This window comes from Corapipo altera, unplaced genomic scaffold (genome assembly GCF_003945725.1).
Source record: "Corapipo altera isolate COAL_440 unplaced genomic scaffold, ASM394572v1 227, whole genome shotgun sequence".
Taxonomy (NCBI): domain Eukaryota; kingdom Metazoa; phylum Chordata; class Aves; order Passeriformes; family Pipridae; genus Corapipo; species Corapipo altera.
This window is the reverse complement of record NW_020885104.1, coordinates 12307-27494: the sequence shown is the minus strand read 5'-3', so window position 1 is coordinate 27494 and position 15188 is coordinate 12307. Positions and strand designations below refer to the sequence as shown.

The window sequence follows — 15188 nt, the reverse complement described above, 5'->3', positions numbered from 1 at the left end:
TGAGGGGCAGGGGGTGTGAGGGGATCTCTGAGGGGCAGGGGGTGTGAGGGGATCTGTGAGGAGGGTGAGAAGGGGGGTTGTGAGGGGGTCTGTGAGGAGGGGCCCGTGAGGGGATCTGTGGAGGCCGGGGGCTGTGATGGACCCGCGGAGGTGACCGGCCCCGTTCCCCAGCCGTGGTGGGCGGCGGGATCGGCGGCTCGGCCGCCGCGTATTTCCTGCGGCAGAAGTTCGGCCCGGGCGTGCGGCTGGACGTGCTGGAGAAGGCGGCGGTGGGCGGCCGGCTGGCCACGCTGGACGTCGAGGGGGCCGCCTACGAGGCCGGGGGGTCCATCATCCACCCCCTCAACCTGCACATGAAGCACTTTGTCAAGGAATTGGGTGAGTGAGGATCCCCAATCCAGCTCCCAAATCATCCCTTGGTCCCAAAATCATCCCCCTGGCATGCTCTGGATCCCACTCTGCTGGGGGACATCCCTCTAAAGAACAGGTCTTGGTTGCCCTCCTTTCTTCCACAATAGCCCATCCATATCCTTCCCAAGAGCCTTCCTTCCTTTCCCAAATAGCCTTCCATATCCTTCCTCAATAGTCCCCCCTCTTCTTTTCCCAATATCCCCCCATATCCTTCCCCAGCAGTCCTCCTCCTTTTCCCAAATCCCCCTCATGTCCTTCCCCAGCAGTCCCCGTTTCTTCCTCAATAGCCCCCCATGTCCTTCCCAAGAGCCCTCCTTCCCTTCCCAAATAGCCCTTCATATCCCTCCCTAATGGTCTCCCTTCTCTCCCCAATATCCCCTCCATGTCTTTCCCCAATAACCCCCTCATATCTTCTCCCTATAGCCCCTATGGTACCCCAGCCCCCCTCCAGGCAAAGGAAACCCACATCCCAATGGAAATGGGACACCCCCTTCCCATGGGTGACCCATTAATGCCTTAATAAACATCCAAAAGTCACCTCACATCACTCCCTGGCTCCTTGTCAAGAGCTAATTCCCCTTTCCACCCCTCGGGAATCCAATCTCGTCACTCACCCTTATCAATGCAAAGCCAGGTTGTCTCAGGAAGTTAAAATCAAGGTGTAAGAGCTCTTCCTTTCCCTAAATTAATGTTTTCCACCCCTTTTCCTGAAGGCCTCTCAGCCGCCCCAGTCCCGGGCAGCCTCGCTGGGGTTTACAACGGGGAGGAGTTTGTGTTTGAGGAGAGCAGCTGGTACATCATCAACGTCCTCAAGCAGCTCTGGCACTACGGGCTCAACCCCCTGCGCATGTCCATGTGGGTGGAGGACATCCTGGACAAGTTCATGAGGTATGTAGGGCCCTCAGAGGAGAAAAGTGCAAAAAAGATGGAAAAACCATCCAAGGGACACCTTCCACTAGCCCAGGTTGCTCCAAGCCCCGTCCATCCTGGCCTTGGACACTTCCAGGGATGGGGCAGCCACAGCATCTCTGGGCAACCTGTGCCAGGGCCTCCCCACCCTCATCATAAAAAAATTCCTTATACCCTCTTTGTCCTGTCCTTCCAGGCCCTTGTCCTGCTGCTCCCACAAAGGGCTGGGAGCTACATCATGAGATCCCCAACAGCTTCCCAGAGCCACAGAGATAATTAATAATGAATTCCTTGTCTCCAATTAAAGGATCTATCGCTACCAGATGCACGACTACGCCTTCAGCAGCAATGAGCAGCTGTTGCACGCCCTGGGAGGGGACGAGTTCATGCGGATGCTGAACCAGAGCATCGACGAGGCCCTGCAGAGAGCGGGGTTCTCCCAAAAATTCATCAACGAGGTCATCTGTCCGGTCATGAGGGTTAACTATGGGCAAGGAGTCAACATCAATGCCTTTGTAGGTGAGTGTTTTGGAGGTCAGTCTCCCATCCTGGCTGTCCCAGGGACCTCATGCTCTTCACAGGTGTTGGGATTCCTGCTCCCTGGACTCCAAGCTGAGCCTCAAAGGGATATTTATCCCCCCTAATTCTGTGCTTTGCCTTTGCAGTGCTTCCCTACACAATGACACCAAATGATGGTGGTTTCCTTGCAGGTGCTGTTTCTCTGGCCGGGGTGCAGTCAGGTCATTGGTCTGTGAAAGGGGGGAACAAACTCGTCTGCCCCGGCCTCCTCTATGCCGCCAAGGCTGACGTTATCCCTGGAACAGTTGTGTCCATAGAGCCAAAAATCAGACCCAGGCCCAGTGGTGAGTTGGGGTGGATTTCCCTCAGTGGGGAGGGGAATGGCAACACTGGAGACCACCCTCAGCCCCATGGCTGCAGCTCCATGGGCTTTCAGGATGAAAATTCTTCCCTGGGAGGGTGGGGAGGGGCTGGGATGGAATTCCCAGAGCAGCTGTGGCTCCCCCATCCCTGGAAGTGTGCAAGGCCAGGTTGGAGGGGCTTGGAGCAAACTGGGATAGTGGAAGGTGTCTCTGCCCATGGCAGGGGGTGGGACTGGATGGGCTTTAAGATCCCTGTCAACCCAAACCATTCCATGATTCCATGTAAACAGGACACAAAACCCAGCTGACAGCTAAGCTGGTACTATAAACCCAAATGGGAAAAATGGGATTCCCTCCTGTCACGAGGTGGGATAACCGAGCTGTTCTCTGCAGGGGATCCCGTGAAGCTGTACCAGGTCACCTACAACACGTCCTCAGGGCTGACAGGGGACACGTACGACATGGTCATCATCGCTGCTCCGCTGGGCCGCAGCATGGCCAACATCACCTTCAAGAACTTCGACCCTCCCGTCCCGGAATTCCCAAATCCCTACCACCAGACTGTCACCACCCTGGTGCACGGGCGGTTAAACACCTCTTTCTTTGGCTACCAGGACCCACAGGCCTTTCATCTGGGCGGCATCTTCACCACGGAGAACCCCAAGCTGTTCGTCAACAGCCTGGGGGTGGTGCACCCCGTGGGGGACGCCACGGGGGACGGGAAGCTACCGTTGGAATCAGCCATCTGGAAGATATTTTCCAACGAAGTGCTCACCAAGGAGCAGCTCACCCTGCTCTTCTCCTCGTACGACTCGGTCAAGGTGAAGTCGTGGCTGGCGTATCCCCAGTACAGCTCTCCCGAGAAATGCCCCCCCATCATCCTGCACGACCACGTGTACTACCTGAACGGGCTGGAGCGGGCGGCCAGCGCCATGGAGATGAGTGCCATCGCCGCCAGGAACGCTGCCCTCCTCGCCTTCCACCGCTGGCACGGCCGCTCCGACAGGGTCGACCAGGAGGGCCTGCACGAGAAGCTCAAAACGGAGCTCTGACCCCCCGGGTTCATTAACACTAACGAACAGGAACTCCCTGCTGAGCACACCCAGGGTGTTCGGTACAACTGAGGGACAGGCTTGGAAAAGGCTTTTAAGATCATCGAGTCCAACCTCTGACAACACCACCACCATGGGAAAGACCTTCAAGAGCATCAAGTCCAACACCACCACCATGGTCACCTCTCTGGAAAAGACCTTCAAGATCACTGAGTCCAGCATCAACCCAACACCACGGTCACCACTAATTATGCCACATCCACAGGGTTTCTGAACGCTTCCAGGGCTGAACAACCCCTTCCCTGAAGAAAATGTTCCTCATATCCAACCTCAACCTCCCGTGGTGCAACTTGAGGCCATTTGGCCAACCCAGGAGGGGTGAAGTGGCACAGGAGGCATTCCCAAGCGAGCCAGGACATTTTCCTCAAGCAAATGCCTTTTCCTCAAACTCCTCCAGCTATCCCTGTCTGAGATTAGAGAAGTCATTCAAAGTGCCACATTGACCCCAAAAGTGCCATATTGACCCCAAAAGTTCCCTCCCAGCTCAGGATGACTGTGAAGCCCTGCTGATATCCCTATCCCTATTCTGATAACCCTGTGATATCCCTTCTCCAGCTTGGAATATCCACTCCTTGACTGTCCATCTCTCTGCCTCAGCTACTTTCCGAAGTGTCTACCAAGTAATTATTCCTCAGGGTGGAAACTGGGGTTTAATTAGCTTCCCAAACTGCTTATGGGAGGGGGACTTATGTGCTGCGAGCTGCCAAAATGGGTGGGAAAGAAGGAAAACCACAAATATCCATCGCTGTATCGGGGTGTGAAGGAGTTAGTAAGGATTTCATGGCCTGAACGTTTTTTAAGGTCATGAAATAACATGAATAACACCAGAAGTAGCACAAGTTTAACACCCTCTTCAATAAATTCAGCCTCCTTTAAAGTTTTCCTGAGACTGGGAGTGGAATTAACACCCAGCTGGCAAAAAACGATGTAAGGATGAGTTATGTCAACCATTACAAAATTTATTTTAAAACAAAACAAAATAGTTGTATCCTCGTGGGCATCATCCTGGGGGAGGGAACAGCACCAGTGGGTCGGGATTCGGGTTTTTCCAGAGTTATACTCGTTCCAAAGCTTCCAGCATGATGATGCTGTTCCCTCGGATCACCTGGAAGGGGAAAGTTGAGAGTGCAGCAGGATGGAGACAGCATCCAAAGCTTTGTAAAGCCCAGGCTGGCACATCCCACACCTGTCCCTTGCCCTGCCCACCCCGGCCGTGCCTGTGCCCAGCAGCCCGTCCCAGTGCCCCCAGTGCACTCACCACCATGCCGATGTTGTTCTGCTGCCCGCCCGGCGCCATCTCCACGCACTCATCGATGACCAGGTTCATGAAGGGGTCGAAGCCCCTCAGGATCCCCTGCACGTGCCGGCCCCCGTTCAGCTTCACTGCGGGGAACCCGGGGGGGTTAGGGGAGGGCAAACCCCAAAACGGGAGGGATTCACCCCAAAACCGCAGCTCGGGAGGGGCGGGACACGTGTGTGGGGGGTGTTAATGGGGAGGGTTTAGTGCAGCCCGTTGAGGGGGTGAGAGAGGGAGAAAAAGGGAGTTTTAAATTAATTTTATACTTAAATTTTTGGATTAGGTCTTAATGGGTTGTAACTTCAATGGATTTTAATTTAAATTAGTGGATTGTGAAGCCTGAAATTAGGCAGGGTCTGCTCCAGGGGGTCTGGTCTGTGCTGGGCAGGACCCCCCTCCCTGGGCACTGTGAGGGGGTCCCCAAAATCAGGGGCCGTGCGGGGACCGGCGTGGGCGGAGGGCCCTGATACCGGGGGGGGCAGGGGTCCCGTTCCCCCCGCGGGGACGGGATCAGCCACGGGACTCACGCGACAGCTTCTTGTCCATGAACCTGCAACGAAAGGGCGGCCGGGTCAGCAGCGGCGGGGGGGAAACGGGGCGAGAGACCCCCCTGCACCGTCCCCCCTCCACCGCCGCCATCACACCGGGGCGACCACCCCGCCGCCGCCATGACAGCGCGGTGCACGCCGGAACAGCGGCACGCCGCGGCCCCCGCGCTTCCCCTCGGCCCCCTCATCCCCCGAGCCGGTCCCGGCCCGGTCCCACCCCCGGTGCCGCCCCCGGACCCACTTTTTCAGCTCCGGCGGGTGCGCTTTGCTCATGGCGCCCTCAGCTCGTCCCTGCCGCGCGCTGGCTCTGACGTCACCGCGCCCCGACGTCACTGCGGCCCGCCAGCCAATGGCGGCGGGCGGCGCCGCTACCGTACTGATTCGAGTAGCGGCGCGGTTTGATGGGGGGGAGCGGGACGTGCGAGGCTTTACGGGAGATACGGTACGGCCGCCATGGGGTGTGCGGGTGTGAACACGTGTGAACACGTGTGTGTGTGTGAGAGAACATGTGTGTGTGAGAACACGTGTGTGTGTGTGAGAACATGTGTGTGTGAACGAATGTGTGTGTGTGTGGGGGTGAGTGCACGTGTGCATGTTGTGTGCATGTTGTGTGCATGCTGTGTGCATGTGTGTGCACATGTCCACATGCATGCCGTGTGTTCACAGTGTGTGTCTGTGCACGTGTGTAGGGGGTGTGTGTGCACGGGTGTACATGTGTGGTGTACATGTGTGCCCATGTCCATACCTGTGTGGTGCGTGTACGGTGTGTGTGCACATGTGTACATGTGTGCAATGTGTGTGTGGCTGGGGCTCACCCCGGGGCTGTGCCCGTGTGCAGGAGCCACCCCATGCCATGTACACACACGCGGGGGTCCCCCTGAGCCCTGCAGACCACCCCCCCCCCGCCCCCCAGTACATTTGGGGTCACCCCACACCAGCATCACCCCGCACAGAGCGCTCTGGGCTCCCCCTGCCCAAGCAGGGCCACGGGTGCCCCCAGCCCCACCCTCCCCACCACAGCCCCCCAAGTTGGGGGTGCACCCCTGGGTGCCCACCAGCCCCATTTGTGTGCCCCATCCTCCCCTGAGCCCCCCCAAGATGGGGGTGCCCACCAGCCCCACCCAGGACACCCCCAGCACCCATGGGAGGGGCCCCTCGTGTGTTTTGGGGAGTCCCAGCTGGGGGGGGTCCCAGGTGAGTTTTGGGTTGTACCAATATCTTTTGGTGTATCCCAGGCGTGTTTTGGGAATTTCCAGGTGTACTGGGGGGGTGTCCCAGCTGTATTTTGGGGTGCAGGAGAAGCCAAAACCAGCTCAGCTGTATTTTGGGGTGGGGGTGTCCCAGGTGAGTTTTGGGTTGTACCAAGTGTATTTTGGGGGGTCCCAGGCAGGGTTTGGGTGGTACCAATGTCCTTTGGTGAATCCCAGGTACGTTTTGAGAACTCCCAGGTGTATTTGGAGGGTCCCAGGTGAGTTTTGGGTTGTACCAAGTATATTTTGGGGGATCCCAAGCGGGGTTTGGGTGGTACCAATGTCCTTCGGTGTGTCCCAGCTGCGCTTTGGGAATTCCCACAGCCGCTCTCCTTTGACGAGGCCGTTGGGGGGGTCTCCCCGGTGCCCCCCATCACTGCTGGATGGCAGCCAGCCCGTCCCTCATCTTCCTGGCCATGAGGGGCACGAGGCGCAGGTGCTGGTCCCCGCAGGAGGCCAGGCAGGCGTCCAGCTGCCCCCTCACCTTGGGCTCCGAGCCCCCCGAGTCCAGCGCGTCCTTCGCCTGGTCCCGGCACTGCAGGGAGCAGCGGCTCAGCCGGTCCTGGGGGGGGGGGAACCGGGGGTGGGGGGGGTCATGGGCTGTATGGGGGTGCTGGGGGGCACACAGGGTGTTGGGGAGCACAGGAGATGCACTGGATGGAGGACACAGGGCGTGTCTGGGGGCACAGGACACGTGGGGGCACAGGGAATGTTGAGGGGTGCAGGAGATACAATGGGGGGCACAGGGTGTGTTGGGGGGCAGAGGAGATGCACTGGGGGGCAGAGGGCACATTTAGGGGGCACAGGACATGCAGTGAGGGGGTGCAGAGATTTGGGGGGGTCAGGCCCTGCACAGGGTGTGGGGGTGGGCAGGGCTGGTTCAGGGTGTGCTGGGGGGCACGGGGCTGGCACTGGGGGAGGAATGTCTCACCTGGAAGTGCTCGAGCTCGGCAGTGACGATGGCCTGGGCCTGGGCCAGGGGCGCGTGGCAGCGCTCGATGCAGCGCTGGACCTCCTGCATGGAGGCTGAGCCGTCCTCACAGCAACGGGCACTGCACCGGAACATGGCACCCTGGGCACGGGGGGACAGGGTGAGGGGGGACACCCCCGGGACAGGGGGAGTTAATGGGGGCACCCCCAGGGATGTGGAGGGGACAGGGGAGTTGATGGGGGACACCCGGAGGGACAGGGAGAGGAGGGGGAGGCAGTGAGTGACCCCCCCCAGGGACGTGGAGGGGACAGGGGGGGTTAGTGGGGTCATCCAGAGGGGCATGGCAGGCAGGGGGGCAGCGTCGGGGCGTGTCGGGGGGGGCAGCGTGGGGGACAACCCCCCCACTCTGTGGGAGACCCCAGGAGGAGCCCCCTGAGCCTGCAGCTGCCCTGGGAATGGGGGGGACGGGGCGTGGGGGGGGCACAGGGCATATTTAGGGGGCACAGGGCATATTTAGGGGGCACACGGTGTGTGTGGGGACAGAGGAGAAGCACTGGGGGGGGGGCACAAGGTCCCGGGGGGTTCACAGGGCTGGTCACGGCGCTGCCCGGGCTCACACGTGGGGTCTGGGGGGCGGCGGCCCCCGCGCGGTCCTGGAGCCCCCGGGGGTGTCCCCCCCGTGTCCCCCCCCGTGCCCCCCGCCCCGGTACCTGCATGGCGCGGATCCGCTCCCGCTCCAGCCCCTGCACCGCGCTCTCCACGGCCGCCTGGACCCGGCCCTGCGCCGCCTCCGCCTCCGCCATCCCCGCCCGGCACCGCGGCCTCGGGCCCGCCCCGAGCGGGGCCGGGAACACACGGGGCGGGCCGGGGGGGACGGGCCAGGACCGGGCCGGGGGGGACGGGAACCATCGGGGTGTATCCCAGGGAATCCGGGAGCTCCCAACCCTGCTGCCCCCCAAAAATCGGGGCGGGGGGGGGGAGGTCGGGCCGGGCAACCCCAGGGGGCTCGGGGTGGGGTGGATGGGGCGATACAACCCCCCCGTGCTCCAATGTCCATCCCCAAAATCGGGGGCTCGGGGGGGGGGCAGTGCCAACCCTCCTCATTGCAATGCCCGCCCCCCAAAAAACGGGGGGGGCCGAGCCGGGTCCCCATGGGGGGCCCAGGGGGGCAATGCAACCCCCCCCCCCCACGTGCTGCAATGACCGGGGTCACCCCCCTAGGACTTTAATCCAGAACAAGGATTAAGGTCATTTCCCCCCTCACCCCCCAAACTGGCCATGGAGGAAAAGCAACACCCCAAATTCGCTGTGTTCCCCCCCCCAAACACATCCCTGACACTGCTGGCAGGGTGGGTCAGGGATGAGACCCTGCAGCCCCCCAAACACATCCCCTACGCTTTTTGGGGGGGGTGTGGGGATGTGGCCCCCCAGGCCCCCAAAATTCTGCAGGTCCACCCTTTCCTTTTGGGATAAAAACATAGGAAAAAGGGGCTGAGCCCATCACTGGAGCATCAGTCCTGCACCCTGGGGATACTCCCCACCCTATCACAGGACCCAGCACCTCCTTCAAAAATATCCCCCCAAAAAAGCCCCAAACCACGAGTTTTCTGAAAAAAAGTGTCTTTTATAGCACTTAAATAACTCTAATCCAGGTATTAGGAGGGGAAAAAAAAAAGACCAGGCGATCACAAGAACATATTTATAGGAATCAAAATTAATTTAAACCACACAAAATAAATTAAAACATTAAATATTAACTTTCAGTGCAACATATACAGAAGACATGAGAGTAACCATGACTTAAAAAAAACCAAAAATAACCCAAAAACAGAGGAAAAAGCGCCAGGTTGGTTATGAGAAGGACTACAGGGAGGATTAAGGCCGTGCTGGAGGTTGGAGCTCCAGCCCAAGGAGGTTTCCTAGGATTAAGGTTCATTTTATTATTAATAAAAAGCTTGTATTTGTCCCCAAAATGAGCATGGGCCGAGTGGCTGCCGAGGTTCTGTCTCTGTAGAAAAATAAAGCCCCATCCTGCCGGGGTTCTGGTTTAAAAACAATCATCCAGGAGGCAAAAACCAGGGAAAACAACCCAAAAACAAAGGCAAAGCCCACTGGCACAAGGGCAGGGCTCGGGCCCGTGGCTCTGCTGGTGCTGCTGAGCACGTTCCTGCCTTGCTTCTTCCGTGGTGGTGGGAAAATGAGGAAAAAGGGGGAAAACATCCCAGAAAATAGACCGAAAGCAGAGGAGAGGTGCTGTGCCATTCCTGGGCTCCGGGGGGGTCCTGGCGCCGTCACACACCTGTGGGGAAGGAGGGGGCAGTGGGTTATACCCCGGGGGTGCTGGTGGTTGTGGTCCCACCATGGTGCCCCCGGGCACCTCCCTTGGCATGGCAGCAGGTGCCACCCCTCAGGTGCCCCCTGTCCCTCACCTGTCCCAGCAGCAGGTGCCACCCCTCAGGTGCCCCCTGTCCTGGCAGGAGGTCCCCCCAGCCCTCACCTGTCTCGGCGTGGCAGCAGGAGGTGCCCCCCTTGAGGAGCCCCCCCGGTTTCTCCTGGCCCCCTCCGGGCTCCCGGCACCACGGGCATCGCTTCCGCAGGCGGCAGCAGCTGGAAGGGAGCGGGGAGGGGGCGGTCAGGGGGTCCCAGGCCCCTCCCCGGGATGTATCCAGGGGGTGCTGGATGCCCCGGGGTGCCCCCGGCCCCGGATACTCACTGGATGAGGACGCAGACAGAGATGAGCAGCACCGAGGCCACCACGGCCACCACGAGCAGGGCTGTGATCGTCTGTTTCTTCTGGTTGGCGGCCACCACGGCCAGGAGGTCGGCGTGTTCACAGCGTGTCCCCACGTACCCAGAGTGGCACCTGCACCAGGAACGGGGACAGCAGAGTCACCCCGGGAGAGGGGACACAGGGGAGGGACAGGGGAGTCACCCTGGGATAGGGGACACAGGGGAGGGACAGCAGAGACAGCCCAGAATAGGGCACACACAGGAGGACAAGGGAGTCAGCCCCAGGGACAAATGGGAGGGACAGGGGAGTCAGCCCTGGGAAAAGGGATACACAGGAGGGACAGGGGAGTCACCCTGGGAACAAGGACACAGGGGATGGACACCAGAGGCAGCCCCAGGACCCGCTGGCAGCCAGCAAAGCCAGGCTCAACCTGGCTCTTTGGGGATCCCCGCGGCACAGACGAGGGAAGATCCCAAGGAAGCCCCAGGAGCTGCATCCCAGAGGTTTCCTGGCACTCACACACACGCTGGCTTGTCCTCCTGGACCAGGAACCGGCAGGTGCCGTGGAAGCAGAACTGGCTGTGGGAGTCAGGACAGTCGTTGAAGTGGGACCTCACGGCCGCTGCCACCGGTGGGCCTGGAGCTGGGAGCAAAACCAAGGACAAAACAGCATTTTTAGGGAATTTCCCAAGCCCAACACCTACCCAGCTCTGTTTTGGGGCTGGATGGCTTTATTTTGGGATCAGCATGTGGGATACAGTCCAGTGACCACCTAAAGGAGCCCAGACGGGTCCTGCTTGAACCAGCAGCAAAAATAATCCTGAAGGAATTTCCTAAAGAGCTTAAAATGGAGGAGGAGAGAGTTAAAGAACGTCGGAGTCGCTGTAGCTCTGACCGAGCCGGTGGCTTTGCCGGGATCCTGTTTTCCATTACATCCCACGCTGGTTTGAATTATAGACACGGGAAACAAATATCCTGCACTGGGATTATCCCGGGAATAAAGCACATCCGATCGCTGTCGTTTCAAAGCCACCTCAAGTTCCTGTGCCGTGGATTTATGGCAGGCCAGGGTAATTAAAGCCATGGATGCGGGAATGCTTCCGGGTCCTTGGGGAGCCCAGGCAAGGAACCACGGAGCGGGATGGCTCCCACAGGGATTTGGAGTTCACAGTGGGAATCACTGCCAAAATCAGTGCCTCGCCAGGAAAACCCCGACACCTCCATCCCCAGGGATGGAATATCCCAGGAGAGCCCAGATTCCTCCTTCTGGCTGGAATATCTTTACAAAACTACCCCTTTTTAGGGTTTTAACCCACAAATCCAAGCCATGCCTGCTGTGCCCCCCATCCCGGATTCCAAGCCCCTCGTGCCGGGCTCAGAGCCCCCTGGAATTGCTGAGGATGGATCAGCAGGGCTGGAAGAGGCAGCACATCCCTTTGTCCCAGTGGTGCATCCCTGGATCCAGCACAGTTCCTGGGGTGTCCTGGCTCCTGTTCAGCCTCAGCGTTCCCAGCTGTTGCCCACATTGCAGCCAACTCCTCCTCCCACCCCAAGGATCCCTGTCCCTGCAGTGTCCCCTCGGATCAGCTCCCACCCTCCAGCCTCTGGGATGGGCACAAATCCATTGGGAAAGGGGCTGCCAGCATCCTCAGGATGCCAGTGCCAACCCCATCATGGGGTTTTGCTCCCAAACCTCCCAGCACTGCTTCCCAAATAATGATGTTGAACCATCCCATTATTCAGCGCCAAAAGGAGATTTGCCAGCCCAAAATGAGATTTCCCAGCCCCAAAAGGAGACTGGGAACACATCCACTGGGAAAGGGGGTGCCAGCGTCCTCAGGGTGCCTTCCCTGCCACAGAGTTTTACTTCAAAGCCTCCCAGCACCATTCCCTTTAATGCTTCCCAAGCAATGCCGTTGAACCATCCCATTTTCCAGTCCCAAAAGGAGGTTTCCCAGCCCCAGAGGGAGGTTGGGCACACATCCATCAGCAAAAGGGCTGCCAGCACCCTCAGGGTGATGGTAGTGCCACAGGGTTTTGCTCCAAAGCCTCCTGGCACCACTTTCCCAAACAACACCATTGAACTATCCCATTTTCCAGTCCCAAAGGAAGTTTTCCTGCCTCAAAGGGAGACTTTCCCAGCCCCAAAAGGAAAGGGTTTCCCAGCCCTAAAAGGAAAGGGTGTCCAGCTCCAAAGGGAGCATTTCCAGCCCCAAAAGTCCCAGCCCTGCCTGCAGTCAGCCCTTCCCGAGGCTGGCACATCCCATCGGAGCTGTGCCGGGAGCGAAGGGCCCTGGGCTGGCACAGCCCATTGTGCCACTTCCATGAATGAGCCAATTTATCCTCCCGGTGCCGCCAGGACCGTCAGGCACCAGCAGCTTCCCAGTGGGACACACTTCCGAGTGGTCATGCAGCAGGACTCTGAGGAATTTCCCCCCCCAAAAGCAAGGTGCATGGACAACAGCCACCACAGAGCCCAGCTTTTCCTTAGGGATAAAGTCCCTGTGGGGGCAGGATCCCACCCAGGGCCCCGTTATCCTGCAGGGAGGAGGGTGGGATGCCAGAGGATCCATGTGGCTGATCCCAGGCAGGCTGGGAACGCGGATACCCCGCAGTTCCCACTGGCACACTCACCATTCCGGGCTGCCGTGGTGTTCTCCAGTGCGTGGCACGCGGCGAGCAGGACACCTGTGGGAAGGGGCAGAGACGGGAATCAGCCACGCTGTGACCCCCCAAAAGCTGGGAGGGTTCACCAAAATCACTCCAAGAGTTTTAAGGAAAACGCAGGAATTCCTTGTGCAGGCAGAAGGAGGGGCTGCAGGGTGGGAAGGATTGGAATGACCCCCCCGAGCTGCCCCCTTAGGGGGGATGGAGCAGCCCCCCCGCTCTGAGCCTCCCTGGGCTGTGGAGCCAGCCGAGGGCAGCAGCCCCTTCCCTGGATTTGACCCAATTTCCTGCATGGATTTAATCGAATGGCGCAGAAAGGCGAGACAGACCCTCGGGCTTCACATCCAGCAAATCCCAGCGGCCCTGGAGCTTCAGGGATCACTGGAGCTGCAGGAACTGACCACAGCTTCAGGGATCACTGGAGCTTCAGAGATCAGCCACGGCTTCCCTGCTTTTGTTGGAGACCTCAGGGATTTTCTTCTCATGGAAATTTAATCAGGTTTTCCCATTTTTTTTGGCTCAGTGCTGGACAGTGCTCCGTCCTCCAGCCCCACTCCGGCTTGTCCCGATATTCTGCCCTCCACGCCAGGTGTTATCTGGGAAATGGCTCATCCCTGTGCCATGGGGTGGCTGTACCACTCCCTCCAGAGTTCTGGCTTGCCTGTTCTCCTGCCAGGATCCCTCTTGGCTCCAGCAGTGCCTCTTCCCAACGTCTCTTCCCTGTCAGGTGTAACACCTGCCCCTGCAAAGTCTGGCTGAGGGGGAAGCCCAGCTTGCCCCGTGTGACCACCTTGTCCCTGGTGCCAGTCCTTGGCAGCAGTTTTCCATCCCCAATGCCAGCTGAGGGCTCCAGTGGCTCCCCAAGAGAGGGAGTGTGGACACCTCATGGACACAGTGGAATGCACACCCTCGGTCTGACTGGCCCCTGGACCGGGGCTGCCTCCACCAGCCATCCCAGGCAGCTGCTCTCGCTTGGTTTTCTAGTCCCATCCCATCCCGCTCTCTGGGGACATTTGGGAAGCTCTCCTTGCCATCAACTCCTCTGCCAGCCAAGCCCCCTGAAGTCACCCTCCTGGCACGAGCCCCCAGCTCACCGAGGGACTCCCAAGCCTTTCCTATGGATAGATACAGATCCAACAACTCCATCCCACTAATTCCCAGCCTCCAGTTCTCCCCCTCACTAACTCCCAGCCTCCCCCCCCCAGCAAAGGGCTCAGCTCCTCTCATCTCCGCTCTTATTAGCTGGGGTCTGTTCCCTGCTCCAAGTTTTCCCTCCTGATCCGCTTGGCTCCAATTTCCCCTCAGCTCCAGACCAGCCCTTGGAAGCATTTAGGTGCACGTATGTTGTGCTGGAGGGCGTTTTCCCCTTTTCCACAATATTCCAAGTGGATGCTTCAATCTGCTGGCTTGATGCATTTTATCCAGGGCTCCTCTCCCCATGGAGATTTGGATCTGATCCCCAGGAGCCACTGCTCCTGGATGGGGGATTATGGTGCCCAGACAGGTGGGAAACCTGCAGATCAGCCCCCTGAGGTGGGCAACCATCGGGGTTGCAGAGGTCTGGAGCCACAGGAATGGGAAGCAGCAGGAGCAGAGGGTCCATGGGAGCCCCTGGATGAGCTGAGGGGTGTCACCGACACCCTCAAGGGATGTTCAGACCCCCCGAGGGATCCGGAGATGCAGAGCCAAAGCAGCAGCTCCAAGAGCTGGAGCGGAGCCAATTCCAGCCACTTTCCCGAATCCAAGCGCTGCCAAGCGGCTCTTTCCCACCGGGATAGAACAACCCTTGCCCCGGCGAGGAGCCCCGGAGCTGTGGGTGACACAGGCGGGGACACCACGTCCTCCTCGAGGACAGCGGGACAAATCCAGCCGCGGACCCTTCCCGGTGCCGCATCCCATGAGGGGCACCCAGGACCCGGCTCCGCGCTCTCCCACATCCACACTCATCCCACTTCCAGCATGGGAAGCGCCTCCGTCCCATCCGCAGCATCGCCCCGCTCCATCCTGGAGAACCCCCGCTTCCCACTGCTCCCCCTTTCCCCGGCAACCACCACCCCTGCTCTAATTAGCCCCCAGCTCTAATTAACCGCCCTAATTAGCGGCCGGGGCCGTACTCACGCGTCGCGGCGAAGGCGCCTTCCCACAGGGAACGAACTTCGGGAGCGACCGCCCGGGGGATTTTATGGGATTTCATGGCATTCACGCCCCAAACAACCACAAACCACCCCCAAAACCCCCAAACCCTTCAGAACCCGCCAGTGCGGAGGGGGCTGCGGGCGTCCCCCCCCGCTCCCCTCGGCGGGTCCGTGCGGGGCAGGCGGGGCGCGGACCCCCCGGGCCGGAGCCCCCCGAGCCCCCCGGTCCCGGAGCGGCCCCGCACGTACCGAGGGCCAGCGCGGCCGGGCCGCCCGCCATGGCGGGGCTGCACCGGAGCGAGCGGGGCCGGCGCCG

General features: G+C 59.8%; 4 protein-coding genes across 5 annotated transcripts in view; 1 reads left to right on the top strand and 3 right to left on the bottom strand.

Moving 5' to 3' along the window:
* Window positions 1-4194, top strand: part of PCYOX1 (prenylcysteine oxidase 1) — a 4788-nt gene extending 594 nt beyond the window's left edge. The window contains exons 2-6 of the mRNA XM_027669765.1: window positions 172-378; window positions 1125-1299; window positions 1628-1839; window positions 2031-2183; window positions 2595-4194. Of these exons, the coding sequence (XP_027525566.1) occupies window positions 172-378; window positions 1125-1299; window positions 1628-1839; window positions 2031-2183; window positions 2595-3253 (1406 nt within the window). The 3' untranslated portion in view covers window positions 3254-4194. The remainder of the gene's footprint in view (window positions 1-171; window positions 379-1124; window positions 1300-1627; window positions 1840-2030; window positions 2184-2594) is intronic.
* A 57-nt stretch (window positions 4195-4251) lies between these two features.
* On the bottom strand, window positions 4252-5559 carry SNRPG (small nuclear ribonucleoprotein polypeptide G). The gene is made up of 4 exons (XM_027669764.1): window positions 5400-5559; window positions 5138-5160; window positions 4572-4696; window positions 4252-4418 (listed from the first exon to the last, which is right to left on the bottom strand). The coding sequence occupies exons 1-4, from the start codon at window positions 5429-5431 to the stop codon at window positions 4368-4370; spliced, it is 231 nt and encodes a 76-aa protein (XP_027525565.1). The 5' UTR covers window positions 5432-5559; the 3' UTR covers window positions 4252-4367.
* Window positions 5560-6586: 1027 nt separating this feature from the next.
* On the bottom strand, window positions 6587-8197 carry FAM136A (family with sequence similarity 136 member A). The gene is made up of 3 exons (XM_027669763.1): window positions 8050-8197; window positions 7340-7480; window positions 6587-6970 (listed from the first exon to the last, which is right to left on the bottom strand). The coding sequence occupies exons 1-3, from the start codon at window positions 8140-8142 to the stop codon at window positions 6782-6784; spliced, it is 423 nt and encodes a 140-aa protein (XP_027525564.1). The 5' UTR covers window positions 8143-8197; the 3' UTR covers window positions 6587-6781.
* Window positions 8198-8942: 745 nt separating this feature from the next.
* Window positions 8943-15180, bottom strand: TGFA (transforming growth factor alpha). 2 transcript variants are annotated; one of them, XM_027669789.1, is made up of 6 exons: window positions 15122-15180; window positions 12705-12758; window positions 10590-10713; window positions 10053-10202; window positions 9837-9946; window positions 8943-9638 (listed from the first exon to the last, which is right to left on the bottom strand). In XM_027669789.1, the coding sequence occupies exons 1-6, from the start codon at window positions 15150-15152 to the stop codon at window positions 9631-9633; spliced, it is 477 nt and encodes a 158-aa protein (XP_027525590.1). In that variant the 5' UTR covers window positions 15153-15180; the 3' UTR covers window positions 8943-9630. The 2 variants fall into 2 exon arrangements, with proteins under 2 accessions (XP_027525590.1, XP_027525589.1); XM_027669788.1 differs by lacking the exon at window positions 15122-15180 and adding an exon at window positions 14856-15045.
* Between the last annotated feature and the right edge of the window lie 8 nt (window positions 15181-15188).